The following is a 21472-nucleotide window of genomic DNA, read 5'->3' as shown; positions in this document are numbered from 1 at the left end:
ATTCAACTTTTATATGAACAAGTGAGATCATGCATTGAACATAATCTGTGCAAAAAGTATGATAATCTTCTAGATATAAATAACATATACAAGTTATATAGCTTAATAAATCTATTTTTAATATATTTCTAAATTAAGGCATTTGTCTTTTTAACCCTATCTACCTAGACATTATTTACTGAGCATGTCATGAGGTTTTAGTGGCTTACATTCAAAATTTTATTGAACTACTTTTTGTTTGTGTTACACCAGTTAGTATGGCATAAAATCATAGCTAATAATCCATATTTTAAGAGTATATAAGTTTTAGTTCTTAATTTTATAAGGCAATATTTAAAAAATATCCTGAATTTTCTCTAGTGTGTGAAAGATGACTAATTTTCTGTAAGCATCTCATCTTCTCTATTTTATTTACCACCCCTCCAGTAGGTATGAAATTCAACATAAATTACTCAGTATGTAATCTTCATCACTCAGACAAACCATACTTTTTAAAGCTTTCAATTTTGTATGGTTACAGAACCATCAAATAGAAAATCAGACCCCTCTTGCCACACCCATCTGTTACATCTTCTCTTTCAGGATTAGTTAATAATTCTCTCTTACGTTTAATTCTATATTATCTGTAACCAATAGAAAGCCAAGGTTTTCATCTATCAAATGACATATAATATTATGTTGTGTTCTGAACAGAGAATTGTCAATTTCTCTTTTAGTACAAGCTTCATTCCCATGAGAAAGATAATGAATAGCTTGGATGAATTTGTAATGGCTCTTATTGCATAGAAATCCAGAAAAATTGTGATAGTTAGAGGAAATTGTCTGCTTTTTGCATGTTATTACTCTATTTCTTTGGTACATTATTTAATTAAATAAAAAATTATTTTGTGCATTAATATCATGAGTATAAAAAAGTAGGGTTAAGTGTCATCGACAGTTGACAGCAAAAAAGAAGACGACATGGGTCAGTTCTTTATTTCTTGTTTTTCATGCTTATTTTTCATTTATTATTAGAAAAGTAACTAAAATGTAAAAATAAGGATATCTTTAGCTTAGTTAAGGTTAGATTAGGTAAAATAAATATTAATAATAATATAATAAAGATATTTCATGAGTCACACACATAAGCAGCTTGGACTAGTTTGTGGGTAATGTAATTTGATAGTGTAACATGAGCTGCATGTTCCCCAAATGATTTATAGTGATGCAAATAATAGTTAGACATTGTTCAATGGACAATCGGAGGGCAATAAAACAATAACATTTAATTATAAATAGATGTTTACTGTTACGAGTTTAAAGCTACTTATGATAAACTAATGTAGTTTCATGTTACATTTGAAGTCATTCTAAAAAGAATCATAATTCAGATTTATTTTGATTCTTTTTTTTGGTGGTTATGAGGTATAGAGTTATGGTGGAGAGAATAACAGATAAAATATAAAGTTTTGCTGAAAACAAACATTTGAAATGTGTTTATGAGGTTTTATAGATTACAGAAATGAAATTTGAGATTTTTGAGATGAAAAAAAGTATTTTTAATCTTAACATGAAAATGACTTTGCACATGGACTATTCAAAACAAATACTTAATATATTCATGGATACATCTTTTTTGAGTTTATTAAAAATACTTCACTATAAACTATGATTTTTTGTATGTGAAAGACTTATAATGTTTACTGAAAGACTGCCAAGTTTCGTGAAGATATACACACTATATAAAAAGTGTTAGTAGTATCAAATCTATAAAGTCTTTGAATGAGTACATAAAGATCATGTGGTAGGGCAAATTGACCGAGCTGATATTGAGAGAGATAATGATTTTTTTTCAAGGTAACATGCATGTAAATAACCAAATTGTTAATATTATTTAACTTAAGAAAACAAGATAGTTTTTTTTCTTATTTTGCATGTTTTAGAACATTTACAAGATACAAATATACTGTTCATGTATTTTTTCACGATACTTTTTTTTTAACTATGCAGTTTGTGTAAAAACCTTCAGTTTTGAAAGTTAGTACTAATTTGTAAGTATTTATTCCTAAGTAGGTGAAAGTATATTTTATTAACTATGCTGATAGCTAGGTGAATTTGTAGTTTTGCTTTAAGTACAGAGCCTACTCTGATCATAAGTTATTATTATTATTACATATGGGTTAGTAATAACACACCCATTTTTTTACATATGCAGTGTTTCTTAGTTGAAAAAGTAATTTTTTTACAAATTTCAATTTAAAGGTAACTCAAGAATAAAATTTTGAAAATGCAGCCTATAAATTACCTGTATACCACTTAAACTCTCTTTTTTTATGAATCCTGAATAAAACAACTCTGAGACCTCAATTTTTTATTTACAATGGTGTACTGTAATCATTAACTGTTTAATTACATTTGCATAAATATATTAAGTAATGAAAATGTTTTAAAACTTTTTTGTTGCTAATTATTTTTGCAAACAGCTAAATTAAATATATTAAGCATGCTGAACACATTGTGAAATTTAGATATCTCTATTTCCAAACTTTTTGAGTGATACATACTTCTGTGCTGCAGCTCTCTCGCTATGAAATTTTTTCTGTGTATGTCATGACGGTTTAGTGACTTACATTAAAAATTTAATTAAAATACATTATTATCATAGTATACAAATGTACTTGGCATCAAAACATTAATTGTTAAATATTATATGTTTTAAATTCTTAATTTTATAAGGCAATATTTAAAATAATTCTACTAGTATGAGAATTGTTACATTTGCTCTCTAGGTATACCCTCTTCTCTAATTTATTTATTTACCACCCCTCCAAGAAGATTGAAATTTAATGTAAATTATTAATTATAAGGCTGTCATCACTCAGGCAAACCATAATTTTTATAGCCTTCAAACTTATTTGGTTACAGAGCCATAAACAAGAAAATCAGATGCCTTTTGCCATGCCCACATGTCACCTCATCTCTTTCACAAATTGCTAATAGTTCTGTCATTATCTCAGGTTAGTGTGTCCAGAATAATACAGAACACACTAACCAGAGATAATGAAAACCTTCCTATATTCTAGAATAATAGAGAACACACTAACAACAGATAATGAGATGTTGTGGGTGCAAGTACTCAACTCCATACCCTTAATTAATTTTCCATGTTTGCTGGCTAATTTAAAATCAGTATTTGGAGTTTATCTGATAGTTGGGATATCCCCAACACATTTGGGAACTGTTACCACAGACATTATCCACTATGACTTTAAGATGACAATTAGGACTGACAATGGAATTTTTACTTAACTCTTTTTTAATTCTAATTTTATATATATATAGAGAGAAATTTATGGTCACAGTTATCAAGGAATTTTTGACAAATAAACTGATTAATCTTCGTGGGAACTTCTTTATTTTTATATGTTTATTTTTTATTTATATGTACATATTGTATATGGCAAAAAATAAATCTAAATGATAATAAAATTTAAAAAAAATATTTTATACCCCATCAGATTTTTGAATATAATTTCTAAGCAATTTATGATGTATCTATCACCACCACCTCTTTTTCCCATTTCTCATACCTCTGTCACTTCTCACTACTCCCATACTGTTGGATTGTCCAAAGCACATCCCATTATGACTATCTTTCTTTGTACCAAGTTGGCTCAGGCCCATAGGGGCACATCTGTTACTATTTGCAGATTTTTTTTACCCCTTTTGTGATCAACCAGTGGGTCATTCAGGTTCTTAAAATGGGCCTTTTTTCTTTACTTCTTGTCAATTCCACCACTGTCGTCTTTTCCTGTTTATTTTCCTCCTCCTCCTTATCCTCAGCATCTTCTGTGTCTTGAGATCGTGATGTTGTATCTTTCAAACATTAGAGCCATCAAAAGGGTCCTTTGCCCCTCTCCAGGGTTTTGTTTTTGTTCTATTGTTGTCCCCAGAAAGATCAGGGTGAGGCATCCCATCAATGATATTTTTCCACTCAACTACTATCTGGTGATCAAGCTACCAGTTTCAGACTTTTCCCTTTGATATTACTTTGACTCCTTATGTCTTCAACCAAGTCATGGGGACATTTATTCACCATGTTCACAGTTTTGTACTTTGTTCCATTATTTCATGAACGAAGGTCTCTACCTTGACTTTTCTCAGGAGACCTCCTTCTTGGCCACATCACTTTGTCTGAACTAACTGGTCACATTTCCCAAGTTGTTTCTGACTCTGACTCAATACTTGGTCCACCTTGGCGTCTTTGCCAATTCTCGACTTAGTCAGGCTCAGCCTTCCCATATTTGTCTATGGGACATGAAATATCTAGTCACTATGACTCCTGCCTCTTGTATACTTCCTGCATGAGCGATTCTATCTCTCGGGGACTCTTGTATCTTTATAACTTATTCTTATAGGCAAGGTCTCTCTTGAGACTTTTTCAATGGATTTTAAGCAAACAATGTGATATGTTTTGGGATCCTCTGCCCTCTCTTGTGATTTTGCTATCTTCTCTGAGATCTGTCTTGGTGGTTGGATCATTTCAACACTATGGCCAGCATCCCACTGCTAGTCTCCCCATCTGGATTCCCATATCTCTTCACCTATGAATATGTTATGGGTTGGGGTGCATCTTTGGGTGACTTCATGGTTTCAGAGTTTAGTCCCCACTGTACCTTCCACATCAATATTCTGGAACTCTAGGCTACCCATATGGTGTGTTCTTTGTCTTGTAGATCACCTGGTTATGATCCACTTCAACAACTCTATGGTTGTTTTCCTCTTCACCAGATAAGATTCTTCCTAGTAAGTGGTCCCTCCATTCTCAGATATTTTGTTGCACTTGTTACCAGTTAAGCATGCCAACAGTTGATGCCTTTGCTGCTCCTCTCAATACTGGACTTCTCCTATTCTGGCCTCTGGTACCTCACCCAACAGCTCTGGCTATGGATGCCTTCAGCCAAGACTGCTTTCTTTCTGTAGGTTTACCCTCCTCTTTGCTTTCTCCGACCTGTCTTTGTAGTGTTTTGTGACATCCTTGTCATGTCATGTTGGTAACACCTTTTAGGCCAGCTCAGTCTAAGTTTCCACTTCTTTACCAACTGTCATTCAGGATATATCTTCCTCTGCCTCCATCTTTGTCACTCTTAGTCCAATCTCACATGTCTCTCTTTCATCCAGAAGTGTTGTCTCTTTGTTTTCATGTGTTGTATTTGTCTGTGCTCGCCAGTCAGGTTTCTCTGACCGTGTGGCCCATCTTTAATCCAATTTGTGTTGTCCGCTGCTCTCTCCTACCAAGCTCACCTACTGTTGCTCACCTATTGGCCTTCTTCACCTGTTTGTTCAACCAAGGATTGTCAGTTTCTACCATCGCAGGCTTTCAAGTGGTTTTGTTGACTACCTTTTGCATTTTCTTTTACAGTTCTGTCTTTTCCTCCCCCTGTTCTTTCCACGTTGTTCTGGTCCTTCCTAATTCATCATCACCCTTGTCTGGTCCCTTTACCCACTTGGAACTTTAATGTGGTTCTATACTCTCTTACCCAGGCCCAATTTGAACCCTTGGTCACTTGCTTCTTATACCATCTCTCTCTAAAACTTGTTTCCTTTTCCTTCATATTTGTAGTCATCATAGATCTTATGTCTCCTATACTTTGTTTCACAGATCTTCCTGGATGTTATTCCTTGACTGCTCCTTTCTTCTAAATACTTGGGATGCTTGAAATGAAGGTCATATCTTTTCTCCCATATCTTTCTTGTCAATATGGGCCCTCTATGGTTGTATTGGCTCTGATTGCCTTTTGTGCCCAGTTCAGATAATCAGGAATTAGTTGGTACACATGGTTACATTTCCTGCAATCATTTACTATTGCCATGGGACCCCTCTTCTTCTAGAGATTTCTCATCCTCTATGTTTATTGGATGGATTCATCAACTCATCCAGATCGTCTATTCCTCCATGGATGAAAATGCCTGCATGCTATATCATGTCTCATCACATCACTTGTCTTATACCGTGGCTTCCAACAACATTTGGACAAGATCCTCCAGATTGGAATGTAGGCTACACCTAAAATCTTTATCTTCACCATCTGGTGGTTTCATCCCTCTCAAGATATTGGCCCTCTTTAGTTACCTCCCTCCAGTCTACTCACTTTATTTAATGGGTAAATGCCTCTTTTACTTCTGTACCTGTTTATATCCTTCTCCCACTCATTTCTCTGAACCCACCTGGTGGCTGATGTGGCCTCACAGCATAGATTTACTTCCCTCAACTCACATTGAGTCAGAGATAATGAAAAGCATTAAACATCACTGACCTGTCTGCTAAAGTACCTTTAAGGTGGCATATGTATGTATGTGTATTTCATTGTACATTCCAGACTGTACCTTCCAACATCATGGAAAAAGCAAGCATCGGGTGAGTGGCTGCCCATTTCCTTGGCTCGTGCATGCCAGCTTTTGAAATTAGGCTTTGTAGTAACTCATTACCATTTCTCACGTAAAAGAACTTTGCAGGGGTTAGGTTCAATTGTGTCTGAGAATATCTGGTGACTCCCAACATGAATTCTTCCCTGCCCCCTCCCCCACTTTTAGAGTGAAGCATTGAAAATCCTTACCACTTCCAGTTCCTAGCTGCTTGAGTGACTGACTTGGAAAGTTCCTCAAAAGATGTGTGATCCCTCCAGAGAGAGTCTGAGTGGGTAGCACAGTGCAGTAGGAAGTAGGGCAGAGGTGTCCATATATAATTTATTTGAAAATTTCTATTCTTATTACACGTTTATTTGTCACTGTACATTAGGCCAAAAAAAGAATAAAGTTTGTAGCAACAATGTTAGAAAAAATTAGAGTAGGTAAGTAGGATTTTTAAAACTGTTTTTAATTAAACGTTATTACACTGCACTTATCATACAATTATCAACATAGATAATGTTTTTCATGCTTTATATCAAATCAAGATTTAAGTTACTTTTAATTTAATTTTACTTATGTCCATTCTTTTAGCACATAGACATTGTTTCATCTCATTATGGTACATTTATTTCTCATAAGGCCTATCATGTTTATAGGCTGAAGTTCTTGTTTCTAATATACAGTTGACAGAATACTTTCAAATAAAATACACTTGAAAATTAGTATTGTAGTAGATTTATATGTACCATGTCAAATCCACTTCTTAATAATGTTTAATACTTCTTTAATTATCATTCATTAATGTACACTATACATTATTCATATAAATTATGCATTTTGAATAGCGTAGTTATAACTTCCAAAATTATAATTAATGAAATAATAATTTGCAAATTAACTACATAAACTATATAGAGATTGTAACATGTTTGTTTTCTGTTTTGCTGTAATATGTAGGCATTGTTGAATTTCTAAACTCTCTAAAGAAAGAAAACTTTTTTTTTAACCGTACAGTAAAATATTTATAATACATTAATATTACTTACAGATGAAGTAAACCCCAATTTTTCAAACAAACTTGCACTAGGCAACATTTTTGATAATACTCTCTACAAATTAAAATAAGTCCTAATTTTCCAAAATTTCTGTAAACAGCATCTTTCTGGGTAGTGCACTACCTGCACAACACTGTGTTAGTTTTAAACATTTGCAGAGTAGAGAAATAATTATGTGTACTTCTGAAGAAAGTATTTGGCTTTTGGCAAGAATTTTGAAATGGAACACACCCTGGTCAGAACATGTGAAAACATGGGAAAGAGAGACCTATTAACACTTGCACAATGCCAAGCTTATTGAGCTAATTCATACTATACTTATTACTAGTGTGTAAACACTTGGTTACCATTGTGAGAGATTGATACTCTGAAAAAATGTTATACAAAAAAGGATACCATCAGTAACAAACACGGGTCTTGGGAAAACAAAATTATAAAATTAATACAAAAATACTGTAAAACAACATAAAATAAATTATGCACTAAGGTTTAGTAGCAAAAATTAGCATAATAATGATATTGTAAAATGAAAAGTAATTTTAATATATGTTGATATGAAGCTATTATGTAAATTGCATATTTATAAAATATTAAGTAGATTTAGTGAAGAGGTATGGAATTGGCAAAAATAAAGTCAATATGTATAACAAGAACTGAAGAGCATGGAAATTTACAAACGTGAAAAGTAAGAAAAAAATATTTAGAAATAGCTATTTGTATGAAGCACCAAGCTTTATATTCCCAATGATAAGTGAAAATGAAAAATTATTTTTCATCTAATTTTCATCATATGAATATGAAACAAAGATGATTTTACTTGGTATACACTTTCAATTTTAAGTCATTAAATATGTATTGTAAATAACCCACTTCTTTGGCCATTTGTACTGCTGCTGGTAAATTGTACTTCGTATTTATTATGCAAATTGATTGGTTATCTGTTAACACTTATTGATCAGTTTAGTTATCTAAAATACTCATGTTTAATCCCTTCTGTGATTTGCCGGAGATAGCTTGGATGCCCTCCAAGTTTAAAAAAAATATTTGGGTAAACCATTTCTTGCCAGATTTTTAATTATTTGCCTGAATTTATTCACATGTTATCATGTATTACAATCGGTGCTCACTAGATGGCATTGGAAATGCTGGTTGTGATAATCTCTGTCACATTTATTCTGAATTATGTATCATAAACAATAAAGAAAAACATTCCTATTGTTTACTGTAGTTACATTGAAATAATATTTATCATATATAAATCCAGATATACAAAATTTATTTATCAAGTATAGTTTGTGCAAAAATATAATAACAGATCATAAAAGAACGTTTGCTTTATTTATATATAAGTATAAGCTATTGAAAACAAAATAACAAAACTGACTTTTTTTATCTCAATTCCAAGACAATTCTTACATGGAAGGGATTACATATGTTGTTTAGTAAAGTAGAAGTATGTATAGTCTCATGGCCACTTAATAATATCCATCATATGTGTATTCTAATGTTAAATTTGCTTCCCAAAATTGCATTGACTTAGTGCTATGAAAATTGTGGACTTAATTAACTATGCACATAAATCCATGTGTATGTCATTGTTAACCCATTCACTGTAACTGGTACATATATGGCCTCTAAATGTTTTCTGTTCACTGTGGCTGGCACATATGATTCTTGCTTTTAAACTTCCTGCATGAGATGTTGGATTATACATTTTTGTGATAATACTGTCCATTGCTATTCCACTATATGTTACCATACAGTAAGTCAATTATTTCTCCCTTCTATGCATCAGCTTCCATCAAGATGTTAGAGAGGCTTGTATGACAACATCTCACTACCGAAGCAACAAGTGCTGGAGAGCTGGGGATAATGCAGATTATTTTATTGATTTACTAGATAGCATTGACTGTGATGAGTTGATGCAGTGATCAACAACAACAAAAAACATTTAAAAACTATACATGTACCAGCTGCAGTAAATGGGCTAAGAGTTATTTGTTAACAGTTTTGTAATAACTGATAATCTTTTTTATTTACTAATTGTGTGAAGCTTTGGCTTCCAGCTTTACTTGTTACATTTGGGTAACAAAGAAAAATCAATTTGGAATACATGTAGCATTTAAATAAAATATAATGATTGAATTGTGAGAGGATATCATAATCACTGAATTCTATCTTTTGGTATAATTGAAAAGATCAGTTTTGTGTTTGTGTAAGTTAATTAGATATACACTGCAAATTGTATAATGCTGATTACAGATGTGTTTAAATGAATTGCTTAAAATAATAGTAGGATGGCATGAATTTTACACTGGTATATTTGTGCAGTATAATTGTTCATAATAGAAATGCTGAACTGTTGTATTTTGAAGTAATTGTGAAAGTGTAAATTAAAATTGTAGTTAACACAGAAATGTCAGAGTGTAAATAGTAATTTTTTTAAGGGAAAGTTTAGACAGAGGAGTATAACTAAGTACTGTTTATTGTCTTTTTACCTGATTATTGTCATTATAGGTCAGTAAGATATTTAAAGTTGTAATTACTTTTATTATAGCAAATTGTTAGTAGTAACTTGGATTACCATCTAAAACTGTATTGAGAATTAGTGCATAGTACTAAGAATTACAAATAGGATCCCATTTTAAATGCATTAAGGAATGTGTAAAGATCAGTCTGAAATCAATGATTCTGTTTTTCATCAATTCCTTGTAAAAAGATAACTTCATCTTTTTTCTGGGGTTTTAAATGATAACCTAGTAACCTTCTTTAAGATTGTGAATGCAGGATAATTAACTAGTAGTATTATACATGTACATTAAAAGTCTTTTTACTTTGCAAACTTTGTTGTATAGAGGTAAAGCTAGTAGTTCATAAAGATTTTTCTAATTCTATAATATCAAGAAAGACCTCAGCAAGTAAACTTGAATTATTTTTCTTCTAATTCATTAGTTTTACAACAGTTAGAGTTTGTGATAATAAAATGTTTTCCTTGCAAACAGCTAAACCCAATAATTTAGAGTAAAAAAATTATTAAAGAAGCCTCTCATTATATTTCTTTGGTAATTACTGTAATGACAAAATAGACTTGTACAGAATATAGATGACTTTTGAGAATCTCCCAACATCACGTAATTTATAAAGAACAGAAATGCTAAACGTGAGCTATACAGTTTTCAGATCACTAGTAATATCTTGAATTTTTCTTTAAAGACAGAGGTCAAACCCTTACCATGCTTGGTGAATGGCTACCTTCCCTCTAGTCAGTAGTTCAAAATTAGGGACAGCAACAGACAGCTTTAGTAGCTTTGCCATAAATACAGATTACAAATTTAATAGAGAGTTTGTGTTTAAAGTTACAGCAAGTTATTTTCTAAGACAGTGTCTTGTAGTTTTGTATTAAAGGTAGTTGTAATGAATTTTGCTTTTGTTGATCTTAATATACTCCTGTAGCATATCACATTTTCCAGGGAAGTATTATGTATGTGCCTATTTTCAACCACTTGGTGATTATATATTCTAAGGTCACCTGCAATCTCTCTCTCTCTGTACATGCATACTTACATACACATACTATCACTAACATTAAATATTTTATATGTTTTTAGATGAAATGCCACTGAATACTTCAGATCCACGTATTAAACTGGAGAATAGTGATCGAGGAGTCCCTGATGCTAAGCTGGTCATTGAAAACCTAGATTATGATGATCGAGCTTATTACACTTGTGAAGCAAACAATGGTGTGAACAATGTAACAAACACTGTACTAGTTCGAGTTAAAGGTAATCAGGATTGTTAATCAAGACATTGGAACTTAATTTTGTGTTTATTATTTTCTAGAATAGTATAGAACAACTAATAATATATTAAAACAACAGGTTGGCAATTTGAAATGTATCAGACAGTCATTCTGTTGTGAAAAAAATGAAAAAACTTTTGTTAATAATTCTTTATTTTTAGTAATGATAGGAATTGAAGCATCTCTCAGTAACAATTATACGACCAGTCATTTTTCACTAACCTGTTTGTGAAGTTACTTGCATTTTTACTGTTGTATACATGTATAACTGCATCATCTAATATTAAATTTTGTCCATATCAATTTACAGTTATGCACCTGTAAACAAGTTTTCGCAGTGATAACTGCATCATCTAATATTAAATTTTGTCCATATCAATTTACAGTTATGCACCTGTAAACAAGTTTTCGCAGTGATCAGCAGAAATGAACCTTTCATTTATAGAGATATAATGATAAATGAGAAGATTTAATTATTTTGTGAGCCTTCAGGTCAATTGGTAAATACTTTTCATAGTACTTTGTGCTAAATGCAAAGCAGTGATGAATGTGGTGTCATCTTTTTCTCCATTAAAACCAGTGGTACAAAATTAGTCTATATGAGTACTACTGTTAGCATATCGGAGCAGACCCAAATAACTGAATGAGTGATGTCAACATTGTCTTCTTTTGAGTGCCATATACTGCATATTATCATTATTGGGGCAAAATATGAAATCAGAATAGATTTAAATAAAGATAAATGCTACCAAGTACGTGCAATCATATTGGTACCTTTTAAATGCTGAAAGATTTGCGACTCTGATAAATATAGAATTGGTATAATCTTACAACTTAGAAAAAAAGTTGGAGTAGGATAATAACATAAATTTTCATGAAACTCTTTCAGCAAAAGTAACCAGTCATTGAAAGACCAGTTATAAGTGATAGTCTGATAGGCTGTTTATGTGTTTCTTTGTCATACTGTAATGCAATTTTTTTGTATGTGGAAAATTTTTTTATATAAAAGACTATATAATTTTGAAAGATATACACTTGTACAAAGGTTTGGTGTGAAAATGTTAAATTTTTGGAAAAGGTTATAATGACATTTCAAATATAGTTTTAAAAGTTTCTGTATAATAAAAAATATTTGAAGGTTTTTAATAGTTTTTCATGACACATGAAGCATACATATTGGAAAATTTGAGTTTTAATGCATATTTAAGTTACAACTTAAAGTTGGTGTATGTATGTATATATATATGTTAGAAATATTGAGTTTGAATTTCAATGCATGTGTATTCTTTGCTCTTTAGTGCAGTATATTTAATAAGTTTTTGAATGAAACATGAAATCAAGGATTGAATGATCAGAACATTAATGATATCTTCAATGCAAAACTTGAATTCTTTTCATTGAGCAAAAGGCATCATCTGTTGGAATAAAATCCCTTCTTTTATTCTGAAAGACATTTTGTCTTTGTCAAAGTTGTCAGTATTAAAATCATTAGGAATGGGAACACCATTACATTCTTGGCTGCTATGTATATAAATACTCGATAAATTTAAAAAGCTAGCACTTTGGTATACTTTTATTCATGCTTTGAGTACTTTTGCAATAGACTCAGTATAATGCTGTTGACAATAGTTACACTTAAACTCATAAATCACACAAGTGTATTTTTATTTTTAAGTGTTATCTACAAGTTCTAAAAAAAAGTTTCTAAAATGAGTTTTTTTTTTCTACAATATTGACAGAAATTTGTGGATATGCCAGATCTTAAAACTTTCTTCACTTTGCCCTTCAGCATAATAAAATGTTCACAAGAATAATATTGTACCAATATCACTGGCATTCTTTATTTATCATATTTAAATAATTAAGAAAAGGTTATACATTAGAGTATTGTTTTAACCATATCTTTTTCATAATAAGATAGGAATAAGTTAGATAAACTAGAACGCATCAATTTGTTCGTAAATTCTATTGTTAGGAACAAAATATTAATCTTTTGTAGCAAATTCCATCAGCTTAATAAAATATGGTTAATTATTCCATTAATGATACCACAGCTATTATAGAGAATATTGACACTCATGTTTATAACCTTTTCCAAAATAATATTAGTAAACAGTGATTTTTATATCTAAATTAGTATTCAGTTTTTCAGTCAGATTTATAGTCTCTGATATCATTTGAAAATTCAAAACTTTTAGTAACAGAAATTCTATTCTTCTTTTGAGATATCGCAATAAATTTGGTTTTTCTGATAAGAATGAAAACTATTAAGAACTAATTCTCAAATTTTCTATGGTGAGATTGCCACAAGTTCTAAATTGGCAACAATGGAAGTAAAGTGTAATTTAAATCTATTGGTGAAGAAGTTAACATCTCTGGTGTCAAAACTGTTTTGTTTCCAAATTAGATAATTGATAATTATAAAAATTATGTATAATACAGGTTCATTAATAAAGAAATCAGCGCTTTGTATTCCTTTTATAATGTGTTTAATTTAGTGAATTGAGTAAGCCTAATTTTACTTTATTCTTTATTACTATATACCTCAATGTATCAAGGTACAAGGTAACAAAAACATTAAATTTACTGTTGAACAAAATAATTATTTATTACTTTTTCTTGATTGAAGATTTATAAACTTTGGTATATTTTTGAACATTGATTGTTATCATAAAAAACCTTTGCAGGATTTTACTTTAATCCAAATCTGGTAGACTTACCTCTAAAATACTAAACAAACATGTGACTTCAAATTCTGAATGTTCTTGATGAAATGCAGCCATACTCCCCCAACTTCCATGGGGCTAATTTTGCATGTGTGAAGAGAGTGTGCATAGGCCTTGATTTTCTGCCTTAAAGCAGTTTTTTGTTGACAGACATATTATCTTCGCTTACTGTGAATTTTGAAGTCAACATTAACTACTGCTGCTAGTGTTTCTATCAATATAGATAACTTACAGCTTTGCATACATGACTTGTGTAGTCTGCCTTTAACATACAGTGAGATTGCATGGGTGTATTGTTGGCTCTTTTTGATTATCAATGTATATCAATGTATTATTTATGTTTTTGTCAGTCTACTGGTTATCTTGGCAGATTTCACATTCTTGTTACTGTTCAGTTGAAAAAAACATCAGTTCTTTTCTAATGATGATAAAAAAAAATCTATCATGTAGGCTATTCACCTTCATTGTATGAAGAGCAGTATGTGTTAGTTAGCCCTAATTCAGAAGAATCTTTTTCTAATCTGATTTTCCTTTACCTCGGGTTTTTTCAATTTTAAATCTTGAACTATTATGTTACCTGTAGGTACTGATGTCATGTTTCTTGAACCTGTATATTTTTTGCCTTCTGATTTTTGGGCACTACTGATGATACTTTTAGCATTTTAGCTGGGTTATTGTCTTCCATTATTCTCACTTCTCAAGCTTTTTCTCCTCGGATGATTTTTTTTTGGGGGGGGGGGGATTCAAAAGGTTTATTTTGACCCACTATCACTTTTGTACCCTGTATGCTATAAATCTATCTAACTCTGAGACTTTCGCCATAAAATGATTATTAAATACTAACTACTTTCATTTTCATCATTCTTTTAGTCAGAATCAAATATTTACTTTACTGTCTTTATTTGCTCCAGTTTTCACAGTTCTGTTACCATGCAACTATTTTGTTTCTTTAATACCTTAGCTTGTTGTGCTTTGTTATAAAGTACTTGTCTGCCCCCCCTAACTTTTCAACTACTTCTACTCATTTCTTTGGACCCTACAGAGTGTTCAAATGTGAACATAAGAAAATTGGTTCTTCTTGATCCACTCAGTGATTGTTCTACACAAGTTTCTCACCTTGTCTGGACTGTTAGGAGAGTTGTCTTAGAGCATTGGTTCTTCTGTGGTATCCTTTACTATAAGATTCTTGATTTTGGCATCTTCTTCAGTCTGGTTGTAATGTCTTTCTTTTACCTTTTGATCCAGTCACTTGCACATTCTTGATCCTACAGGAAGGAGAAGTCAAATCATTTATCATATTTCTCCAGGTTTTTATTACCATCTAGAAAAATGTAGGAGATTTGAGACATTTCATCTTTTCTTGTAGATGTCTCATTTTCAGAAATCTCCTTTTCACAACCTTTGGATGATAGTGGATATACAGGATGCTTTTCTTCATATCTCTATTCATCTCTCATCCCATCTTTGTCCTTTTTTTTTTTTGCCATTAAGGGTTAGTTTGTTAATTCACTGTCCATCCTTTTGGTTCATAAACTTTTCTTTGAGTAGTCTAGTTTTGCTGGCTTTTGCAGTTCAGTTGTTTTACTTTTACATTAATGATTGGTTTATGTTTACCCATTTATTCATTTACTCACTTGTACAGATTTGCTTTACCACCCATTTGGCTACATCTCTTGAGTAGATCATCCATAACTTCATTTCCTACGTAATATTAACACAGTATTCTGTACATCTGGGGTTTTGGATCAACTCAGTTCAAGGATCATTTTATTGTCTTCTCTGTAATTTCAAGCCTTGGAGTTTCATGCACTTACTGTTAAAGATATCCTTTCTGCTACGTGTGTGTGTGTGTGTGTGTGTGTGTGTGTGTTTGTTTTAGCACATTGCCACATTGGGCAATCTGATGTTTCCACTGTGGGGAATCAAACCCTGGACTTTTGTGATAAAAGTCCATAAACTTACTGCTGACCCTCCGGAGGACTTTCTGCTTCAGTTGGATATCTTCAGAACTTGTCAAATAGCATGCCTATTTCTTATATCAGTCATTTTTCTCAATTTTTGGTTGAACCACAAATTTACATCAACAGAATCCCCTTTTCTTTCTCATCCTGTAGACTTTCATCTTTTCACATATGTCGTCTTCTCAGTGGAGGTGCTGTGTTGGAGAATCAGCATTTCTAGGTTGGATCCTCTGGAAGCAGTAGCCCACATCAACATGTTAAAACTTTGAGCTGTTTAGCATGCTTATCTCATATTCTGCCCTTTCTACACCACCATTTTGTGTTAGTTCACACAGACAGTTCTACAGTGAAAACTTACATCAATAGTTACTGTGACACTCATTATTACAATATTTGTTTTTCTACAGTTTGTCTACTTTTTTGGCTTCATTTTCAATGTGCATACCTAAAAGCCTGTCACATTTTGGCAGACTTGTTTTCTCAGGATCATCAGTTTCTTTCCCTGGATTGGATTCTCCATCTGGTGGTTTTCACATATGTGTGGCTCATCCAAAATTGATGCATTCACAACATCAGATAACCATCTTCTTTCATTCAACTGGTCCCAAGTTTGAGATCAAAGTTTCTTGCTGTCTAAATTATTAGTTAAGTTTTGGAGAATTTTTTTTTCTGAGGTGATTCATGCCTCTTCACACAGAAAGCTATCTTCAATAGGAGGGCAACACAACCTCCCTGGGGATGTGGAGGGGGTTCAACTTATTCTCAGCTAGGATAAGCCTTCTCCCATCTGCCTGTGAGCTATGAAACTTTCAGTCACAAGGATTTGTGTCTATCCTATTCATTCAACATGTGAGGTTTAGTGTTTGATGGCCATGGCTTCATGGGAACTTCTTATCCCTTTGGGTCACATACACATGCACCTCCTCTGTTGGTCCTTACATAATCAGAGTGATGCCTCATGGAATTCTTTGACCTCAATGAGCCTCCTGTTCCATCCTTTATTCTAGTATTTGTATGAGTGGCTTGACTGATTCAATATCACCATCTGTGTACCATTACTGCTACCCAAACTGGACCTAAACTTCTTCACCTATACATTCCCCTCTTGTTGGGGAGCATCCTTGAATGACAGTTGTACATCTGGCACATGGACCCAAAATGAGTCCTCTCTCCATATCCACATTCTCAAACTTCCATTAGACTGTGGGGTATGATACGATTATTACCACTCCTAGTAGATCATTTCATTATGTTTTATTCTGACAACTCCTTGGTTTTCCTAAATTTACTGTTATGGAAGAATCTGATCCAGAACCCCTTACTTTGAAACTCTGGAACTTTCTTATTGGGCCAATTGTCAATGGATTTGTTTCCTCACATTCCAGGTACCATGTACTATGAACTGGGTTGCAGTCTGCCTCTTTTGGCTGGACCGTGTTCTGCCCACAGATGGTCTCTTCTCCCCCAGTTTCCACTGGGTGTGCTCTCTTGGGGAATCCACTTGTCATTGCTTAGCCTATCCTCTCACTTTCCACTTTCTCTTTTCTGATCATCTTCGATGACGAGGAACCCACTTTGAGACTAATAATGGCTGGAGACGGCTTGTATGGGTAATGAAGAAAAACTTTAATATAACAGCAAATGTACAAAGTTTCGACAAGGTTTTGTCATCATCAGGTACCAAATGATGATGACAAAACCTTGTCGAAAAGTTGTACATTTGCTGTTATATTAAAGTTTTTCTTCATAACCCATTCAAGCCGTCTCCAGCCATTATTCTGATCATCTGTTGCTGCTTTCCACCTCATCTGGTCTTATGCTTATCATAATGCTCACCAACATTTCTGGCCTTTACCTTATGCCCTAGCCTTGACTAGAGACATTCTTTGTTATTTCCTCTTGGTGATACCCCTCTGGCTGGCTTAACCTTGGTTCCTTCTTCTGTGCCACCTGACAACCCAACCCCATCTTCCTTTGCCAATTATACACTCTATTGTTTCAATATCTCCCATCTCTTTCCATCACAGGATCTTGTCCTTCCACCTTCATGTTTGGATTAATCCAGTCCACTGCCTGTTGAATTTGATTTTCCCATCTGGTAATCCTTTCCCATTCTGAGCATTTTTCTACCTGTATAGGTGGCATAACTTTTGACATTGGTCCATCTGACACCATCTTCCTTCTAATAACTCTACTGTCAGACATCTACCTTCCCTTTACCAGGCTGTTCTACAGAGTTCAGCTGTCTCTGCCTTTGCTGGTTATTGGGTGGCCTTGTTTTCAACATTTAGTATTTATTGATATTGCAAGGTGTTTCCTTCCCTGTTCTTTCAAACTTTTTCCAGTCCTCCATTATTCATATACACACTCACTTTGTCACCCTGCATGCTCTTACCCATGCCCCCTTTAAACCATTGGCAACCTGCAACTTTTACCACTTTCTCTTCAAACATATTCCTCATACTTTTCCCTTGTGGTTTCGGTCATTCAGATCCTTATGCTAGTGAATCATTCCATATCCTTTTCCTCATCTTTACATTCTTATTTCTCCAGACTGGTCCTTCTTCCCTCAGCCTTCACCCACTCTATCCGTCCCCTCTCTTCTTTCCATTTTACTCTTCTATGATCGTTCTGACCCAGACAGACTTTTGTGCCGTGTTTGTGCTGTTCATTTCTACTTAGTTTGTATTTCTCACTTTCAGGGTTTCTACCTTCCACTCTACATTTCTTAGGATTCCTCTTCCTATAGGGACAAATCTCCTTCTACCTTTACAGGTAGGCTCTGCCAAATTCTTTGTTTGGTCTACTCTTCATTAGGGATTGGTGCTTGAAAATAGTCTGCATTTCATCCCATTAGATTTTTTTTACCTCTCATCCTCTCACCACTCATTTCTGATGCTCACTGGAGAGGTCCTTCAAGCTGGCATGTGGACTACCTTCCACAACTTCATCTCCCACTTTCTTTGCCATCTCAACAACATGCCAGAAGTACTTCATATGATACTGTGGTCTGCATCTGTTCAGTAAAGTTGAGTTTAGCACATTACAAGACTGTGACTTCCTCCTGCAACTTACAACTGTCCAGTAGAGTTGAGGCAAGCACATTCTAAGATCTGTGCACTTCTTCTGCAGACTGTGACTGTCCAGTAGAGTTGAGGTGAGCACACACTATAGACATGTGCCTTTCTCCTGGAATCATCTTCTGTGGAGTTAGGGTGAGCACTTACTAATAAATCGTGACCTCCTCCCACAGCTGATGTCGGTCTGACGATAAAGATGAGGTGTTCAGGAAGTACAGTCTGAATGTGCCCCAACTACGCTACACATATTGGCTCTTCAACCTTTTGTGTGCAAGTACCTGGATAGCCATGTTCTTATTTCACCCATATCTGTGACAAATGGGGCTTGTTTGTCTCTTCCTCCATTCTATTCTGTGCAAAGAGTGTACATTGGAGGAGATGAGATGTGGTCTCCCATGGGTGTGACCCTATGGGGCCCATACCATTGGGTGTCACACTCTATGGGTTTCCTTCGGGCACTTTCTGAAGGGAGCTCATCTAGGTAAATTTTGGACCAGTCCCTTAATCACATCAACATGGGATTCTAGCTTTTGATGTGCAGAGGTGTGTATCATTTGGAAGTTAACATTTTCCTTACCTGAAAATGTATTTCTGATAGTTACTTCTTCACAAACTTCCCACCCTCCTCCCCACTTCAGGTGCACTTTAGATGTACTTGCCTCATCAAGAATGAAGAATCACAAGTACAAAAGCATAAAGGGAGTTAGTATGCAGGGAAATTGTGTTGCCCTCCTATTGGTGGAGGCCTTTTGCTGCATATTAATATCATTATGCAGCAGAGAAATTCATGAGAAAACTCATGAGATTAGATAGGAGTTGCTTAAAGGCTAATGACATACAAATCTCTAAGGCAGATGTACAGGAAAGATAGCTTTCTATATGCATAACTGAGTATCTGTTGGATATACATTTTCAGGTTATGAAAATGTTAACTTTTGGCTACCTTCCTTTTCACCGTCTTCCCTTGCCACTCAACAAGATCAGTTATGGCAAGTGCCAGCTTTTCCCCTCCATTCAACTTTGACCATCTATTCAATGGTTTCTCCTCTCATGTCAACTTTCCCACAGGGAACCATTCTTATTTCCCCTTGAAACATCTACTTCAACAACCTTGAAGATCCATTTTTTAAATTCTTCTTTGACATATGAGTATGTTGTTAGGTCCTTTGTCTGAAAAACTGAATTATCTCTTATAGAGTGACTCAAATGTAATCTCCTCTTCCTTGGCTGAATATACATTATGTTAGGTTACTGTCCAGAGGGTTTATGCTTTAAACACAGTACTTTCCTGTCTAAAAAAGTTTTTAGTATTAATAAATCATTAAAATGAAAAGAGAAAGAAAATTTTTAGAACACTGCATGCTTCATATACTTGTTGACTTAGTTTTAAGTAATGTAAATGTTAATACATGTAGTTTCATAACTATAAACAAATTATGATAAAACACATGCTTGTATACACAAAGAGAGAAATAAACAGAGCACTAAAAATGATTACAATTTTTCTGTGTATTTCTATAGTTTTTAAGCTTTGAAAAATATTATTCAATGAGCTTAAAAATTGAATGATACCATTGTTTTACAGATAAGTTAGCTGCACTTTGGCCATTTTTGGGAATCTGTGCTGAAGTGGCTGTTCTTTGTGCTATTATTTTCATTTATGAAAAGAAGCGAGTGAAGCAAGACTTTGATGAATCTGATACTGATCAAAATGTGGACAAGTAAGTATTGTATTCATATTCCACTTAAATTAATTTTGTATATCTATATTCACTGATGAATCTCAATATTGTTATCAATTTTTTAAAAGAGTATTGTGAATATCATATGAACCTCTTTTATTGAAAAATATTTTGTTTTATGATACATCAAATTTAGGATAAGAATATGTTTAATTGGTGCTGTTATGTAAGCTTTTTAGTAACAACCAGTTTTGAGCTTTTAAGAAAATTAGTAAAGTGTGTACTGGAATAGACTATTCCGCAAATGAAGGACATACAACAGTCACTCACCCATGCAATCCATGACATATTCACAAAACATTACTTTGTACTTCATATTTAATGTTTATGCTCAAATGAGTCTATAAAGTTTACCTTTGTTTGGATAATTTGCATAGTGTCAGGGAACAATTTTAAGCAAGCCTAGTACTAGAAGTGTGCTTGCCATTTTAGCTGTGCAGGAAAATGGAATATGCTGAGATAATATGTTCTAAATATTTGTCTTCTACAAGCAGTGCACTTTAGAATCAATAGTATTTTGATTTTTTTTATTCACTAATTACGCTAACTGTATTATACATATATATATGTTTAATATTAATATATGTATTATATTAATATAACATTAATATTAATATAATTATATATATATGTATATATTGACACCTTGTTCATTGTAATAGACAAGTAAGACCGAGGATAGTAATGTAATTATACAATAGTATTTTTTTTTATTA

The 21472-nt window shown here is 33.2% G+C and overlaps 1 protein-coding gene across 1 annotated transcript in view; it reads left to right on the top strand.

Annotated features, from left to right (window-relative positions):
- LOC106461786 (hemicentin-2-like) overlaps positions 1-21472 on the top strand; it is an 86431-nt gene that overhangs the window by 56447 nt on the left and 8512 nt on the right. Inside the window, exons 10-11 of the mRNA XM_022388874.1 lie at positions 11054-11230; positions 20600-20735. Of these exons, the coding sequence (XP_022244582.1) occupies positions 11054-11230; positions 20600-20735 (313 nt within the window). The remainder of the gene's footprint in view (positions 1-11053; positions 11231-20599; positions 20736-21472) is intronic.

The sequence above is a fragment of the Limulus polyphemus genome, unplaced genomic scaffold (genome assembly GCF_000517525.1).
Source record: "Limulus polyphemus unplaced genomic scaffold, Limulus_polyphemus-2.1.2 Scaffold40, whole genome shotgun sequence".
NCBI lineage: Eukaryota > Metazoa > Arthropoda > Merostomata > Xiphosura > Limulidae > Limulus > Limulus polyphemus.
The sequence above is the reverse complement of the archived record's forward strand: the minus strand, read 5'-3'. Positions and strand labels throughout refer to the sequence as shown.